This window comes from Bactrocera latifrons, unplaced genomic scaffold (assembly GCF_001853355.1).
Source record: "Bactrocera latifrons isolate USDA-ARS-PBARC rearing strain unplaced genomic scaffold, ASM185335v1 scaffold_2, whole genome shotgun sequence".
In the NCBI taxonomy this organism is placed as follows: Eukaryota; Metazoa; Arthropoda; class Insecta; order Diptera; family Tephritidae; genus Bactrocera; species Bactrocera latifrons.
Window position 1 is genome coordinate 3,231,993 of NW_017535518.1, and position 5,704 is coordinate 3,237,696.

Consider the following 5,704-nt stretch of genomic DNA (forward strand, 5'->3'; position numbering starts at 1 on the left):
TGCAGAAGTGACAAGAATTATAAGAAGAAAAAAAATTGACTTGCTGTTACCACTTCCATTAGGTCACATTCTAAGTAATTGGTGAACAGTCTATGCTTGAGTTAATTGAGGTAAAATAAGGTGGTAAATGTTAATAAAATGAAGTGAAGAGCTAGGGCCTATTATATCTGAATATATTCATTGGAATTCCTAACACTTTTGTAATAAAGTTGCTTCATCAACATATAATAAAAGTGTTGGTGGAAATCAGCGATCAGCCGCTAATTCATCAAAATGTTTTTTTAAATTTTACGTGCCTTTTTTTTATTAATGAGTATCAAGACCACATTTTCTTGCAGTTTCACTGGCTTTGCACTTAAATAAATCAAAATCATTTTTATAAATTTGCAACTTTGCTTTGATCTCTGCTAAAACTTTACTCGCCTCGTCCAAATTGAAGGTCGCATTTTGTAAAGTTTTGGATGCTTAATTGAAGTAGTTCTATACACTGTGCATGCATTCGCAAATCAACACGAACTCGAAATTGAGTATTTTTGTTTTAATAATGGGTGATTTTTTTGAGGTTAGGATTTTCATGCATTAGTATTTGACAGATCACGTGGGATATCAGACATGGTGTCAAAGAGAAAGATGCTCAGTATGCTTTGACATTTCATCATGAATAGACTTACTAACGAGCAACGCTTGCAAATCATTGAATTTTATTACCAAAATCAGTGTTCGGTTCGAAATGTGTTTCGCGCTTTACGTCCGATTTATGGTCTACATAATCGACCAAGTGAGCAAACAATTAATGCGATTGTGACCAAGTTTCGCACTCAGTTTACTTTATTGGACATTAAACCAACCACACGAATGCGTACAGTGCGTACAGAAGAGAATATTGCGTCTGTTTCTGAGAGTGTGGCTGAAGACCGTGAAATGTCGATTCGTCGCCGTTCGCAGCAATTGGGTTTGTGTTATTCGACCACATGGAAGATTTTACGCAAAGATCTTGGTGTAAAACCGTATAAAATACAGCTCGTGCAAGAACTGAAGCCGAACGATCTGCCACAACGTCGAATTTTCAGTGAATGGGCCCTAGAAAAGTTGGCAGAAAATCCGCTTTTTTATCGACAAATTTTGTTCAGCGATGAGGCTCATTTCTGGTTGAATGGCTACGTAAATAAGCAAAATTGCCGCATTTGGGGTGAAGAGCAACCAGAAGCCGTTCAAGAACTGCCCATGCATCCCGAAAAATGCACTGTTTGGTGTGGTTTATACGCTGGTGGAATCATTGGACCGTATTTTTTCAAAGATGCCGTTGGACGCAACGTTACGGTGAATGGCGATCGCTATCGTTCGATGCTAACAAACTTTTTGTTGCCAAAAATGGAAGAACTGAACTTGGTTGACATGTGGTTTCAACAAGATGGCGCTACATGCCACACAGCTCGCGATTCTATGGCCATTTTGAGGGAAAACTTCGGAGAACAATTCATCTCAAGAAATGGACCCGTAAGTTGGCCACCAAGATCATGCGATTTAACGCCTTTAGACTATTTTTTGTGGGGCTACGTCAAGTCTAAAGTCTACAGAAATAAGCCAGCAACTATTCCAGCTTTGGAAGACAACATTTCCGAAGAAATTCGGGCTATTCCGGCCGAAATGCTCGAAAAAGTTGCCCAAAATTGGACTTTCCGAATGGACCACCTAAGACGCAGCCGCGGTCAACATTTAAATGAAATTATCTTCAAAAAGTAAATGTCATGAACCAATCTAACGTTTCAAATAAAGAACCGATGAGATTTTGCAAATTTTATGCGTTTTTTTTTTTAAAAAAGTTATCAAGCTCTTAAAAAATCACCCGATACTTACAGCTTCTCTACGCTCATCTTTATTTGGACCCTTTAGAAAAATTTCTGATAATGCTTTGATCAAATTAACTAAGTTTTACTGTAGACCTGAAGTAATGTACCTACTGCAGGTGACTGTAGCCGAAATCTATCGATTTGATACATCAATATAAGTGGTAAAATTAAATAAAACTGAACCATTATATTGACCATCTCGAAAAAGATCTTTCTTATTCGGTATATGGGTGCTCAGGGAAGCATTGAGCCGATTAAGCCCATTTTGGACACACAGAAATACTATTTTCAGAAGAGGACTCTGTCTCACATATTGATTGATATTTTCGGTCAAAACTCAACTATAGATACTGGGGTCTACATTTTCGGTTTGTGTGGTTGGATTTGGCATACTTTAAAGCAAATATTAGTTAAAAATTGTATCCCGTTATAATAATTACTTCTTGATTTGTTTATTGGAAAGTTAAAAAATCATATGGAATTTAGAATTGTGTTATATGGGAGGTAGATTGTGATCCTATTTCGATTTCATTTTGACACTGTGACAGGAATATGAGAAGAATTCCACTCACCAAATTTGCCAAAATTGGTTGGTCGGGTCACGAGATATGTGATTTCGCCAAAAAGTGGGCCTATGCACGCCCATCGTCCAATTTTCACAGCGGCTCCCGCAAATCTCTCTCATACCATCCATTTTCACACTGTCAGTAGAAGTTCTTATAGGATTTGTTCATGGGAAATTCGGTTGTTGTAGCTTTAGTGGTTTAGGAGATCTTATTATCTAAACTTATTAAAGGACAGGTCACACCCGTTTTTTCATGATTTTTTGACCACATAGTAAGGGGCGCCACTATTGCGTTCCCTTGTCCCAAAAATAGTTTAATATCTCAATTTAGTATTTAGTTATGGCACCTTATAGATTTTCGGTTAATGGCGATTTATAGACGTGGAAGTTGTCCGATTTCACCCATCTACGAACCCGTAATTTTTTAAGCGGCCACATTATGATGCGCCTTTTAAAAGTAACCAAATACATTCTGTAAAAACAACACCGCTTCAACAATTATATATAAAATTCGTCAACTCGTTGTACAAATTATAAGTGAGAATTTTTATATTTTCATAGTGTCGTCTAAGAACCATTTAAGCTAGTTATTAGTTATTAACTTATAATAGATAAATGTTTAAACTTCATCTAGCCTATTTTAGAGATTAAATTTCTCTTCGTCTACCATTTATTGTCTTTAAGTGGGAAATATATCATCTTGTAGTACCTCAAACTACATCCGGCTCTCATCTATGAGTAAGAGTTGTTACAAAGCCACGCAACATGTTGCCGCAACATGCATTAACGCTAGCAACACACTAGCGCCGAATGCATTTCCGGCAAACTCCACACAGAAGCAACTCCAAGCAACAGCACATTCTCGGCAACAAGTAATGGCAGCAAACAAAAACGAAAGTAGAAAAAGTGGAAAGAGGAAAATAAAAGAAACGACGCGAAAAAAGGCCCACGCGCGCATGCCGCTTTCTCTCTCTTCTGGCCAATGCCGGCGGCAAAACCAAAATGGCAAAAATCGTTTTTACATTCTGCCAAGCACACAAACACATACGTACGCACAACGCTTCCGACAGCTTATTCGCAATTCTACAGGCTTTTTTGAGGTTTTTTCCCACGCGCACTGCCCGTACAGGCGGCTGACTGCAGGCGGTCGCAAACACAACAGCAATAACAGTGGCAACCAAAAAGTGTATGACATGCGATGATGCGGCAACGGCGCAACAGCTGGCGGTGGTGGTAGATGTACTACTCAGTTGAGTTGTTGTTGTAGTTGATTTTATAGCTCTTGTTAGTGCTGTTTTTGTAGTTATTATTATTGTTGTTTCTGAAGCTGTTGCAGTGAAGTGCCCATCATCATTAGCGTGCTGCAGCTGCGGCTTGAGCCGCATCCATTCAAGCCGCTTGAAGCCACAAGAGCCATGCTTGACCGCACGCTCGGCCGTTGCTTGCGGTTTACATTTGCAGCTCAGCGCTTTTGCATTCAGCTGTTGCGGCGTCTGTATCTTTGGCTGCCGTGGCTACTGATGAGCAGCCTCTGTTGCTAGCAGCAACACCAACAACACATGCATCAACACAGCGCGCGGCAGCGCCTTTGTCATGCCACCAGTGGCGCCACCAACACCTGTGTGCTTAGCGGGCGCACGCTTGCAATTCAGTCGCTTTCAAACTACAGACGTGTGCGCGCACGCTTCCATCACTCACGCCTCTACCGATGCCGATACGTTAAACGACCAACCAAAAGAAGCTGATATCTGCTGCTTGCAAGCAACACAGCACTCGGCAGCACCAACAACTCCAACAAGCCGTCGTCTGAGCAACAGCAGCCGCACGGAGCAAAAAACGAAAGAGCGTGCGAGCCAACAGCCAACAAGCAACGAACCCATTGTCGGCGCTAGCAACAGCAACAACAACAACTGGTGGCAACCAGCAGCGACAGCGCAGCGCAACAAGCGTCTTTGACTTAAAATTGTTACCAATTGTGAATGTGAATTTCAGTTGAGCGTCGAACTTTTACCAGTCCAGTTGACTATAGCATACTACGTCTGCATCTGTGTGTCTAAGGTGGCTAGTGGTTAGTCGCAAACAGCAGCAGTGCATATTCCGTAAATACCAGCGAGTGTACGCGCAGTGCTGGCAGTCAGTGTCTTCGTAACAGTCGAGCGTGAGCGTGCGTACCAAGCGGTTTCGCTGTGATATTTACGTCTTTCCTACGATAACAATAACAGCAACTATAAATATTTACGATTTGTGCAAGCCAACGATATTTTCGAAGCAGTAAATTCGCTGCGTACGCAAACTGAATATAAATTTTCAACAAAAAAAAAATTTAAAAAGCAACACAAAATATTTAAAAAATTTATTTCTGAAAAAGAAACAAAAAATCTTGACAGAAATTTTCATAAATTGCGGAAAACATTTGCGGTGTAACGGAATTTGCATGCAAGCAAGTACCGTTAGCTTTATGTGCGCGTGTTTGTAAGAAAATTTTACCAAAAGACAGAAAAGCAAAATCAAATAAATCATATTCTTAACAAAAATAGTAGTAAAATAAATCGCCAGCCGTCACTCACAACGCATTCTTCTAATTGCAACAACAAACTAAAATTCCAATTGGAATTGTTCAGCGCATTATTTGCTCCGCTTTCGACTATCCCCTTAACTCCTAGTTTTGTGTGTTTTTGTATGTGCTTCTTTCGTGCAACATGAGATTGTTATTGTGCAATTTGTTGTTTTTGCTATTGGGCGCATGCTGCCTGCTGCTCACAGGAATCGCCGCCCAAGGATTTAATCCCAGTCGTGCTGTAAATGAAGTGGTAAGTGAAATGCAATCAAACGAAATGAATTCGTCTTAAATGAAAATAGAAATTTTATAACAGCACACAAACACATTTACACAAAGCCACCTACACCTGCACTATACGTGTTAAATATATAGAAATGTTCGCATATTTGTCAGCGCATATCTGAAGCTTCCTTTTTAGAAGTACGCAATTCGCCGGGAGCTTTTCACTTTAATGCATTTGCTTTGTTAAAATTATAATTGGAATATTCAAAAAATGTTTTGTTCGATTAAAAGTGCTAAATTGTGAATAAAAATATCGCTAAAGTGAGAAGAGAAAATTTAAAGTTAAATATATGTAAACTAGTTAGAAAAGAAAATAGTTGTAAAATTATGCAGAGGATATTCATAAAGATGTGAGAAACTTAATATAAAAAAATTTTTGAAATTGCTTAGAATTTTGAAATTTTTTAAAAATTAATTGCAACATTTTCAAAATTTTGTAAAATTTTT

General features: G+C 39.1%; 1 protein-coding gene across 1 annotated transcript in view; it reads left to right on the forward strand.

Moving 5' to 3' along the window:
• The first annotated feature begins 4,094 nt into the window (after positions 1-4,094).
• Positions 4,095-5,704, forward strand: part of LOC108967925 (probable serine/threonine-protein kinase kinX) — a 57,545-nt gene continuing 55,935 nt past the window's right edge. The window contains exon 1 of the mRNA XM_018931617.1: positions 4,095-5,225. Within this exon, the coding sequence (XP_018787162.1) occupies positions 5,115-5,225 (111 nt within the window). The 5' untranslated portion in view covers positions 4,095-5,114. The remainder of the gene's footprint in view (positions 5,226-5,704) is intronic.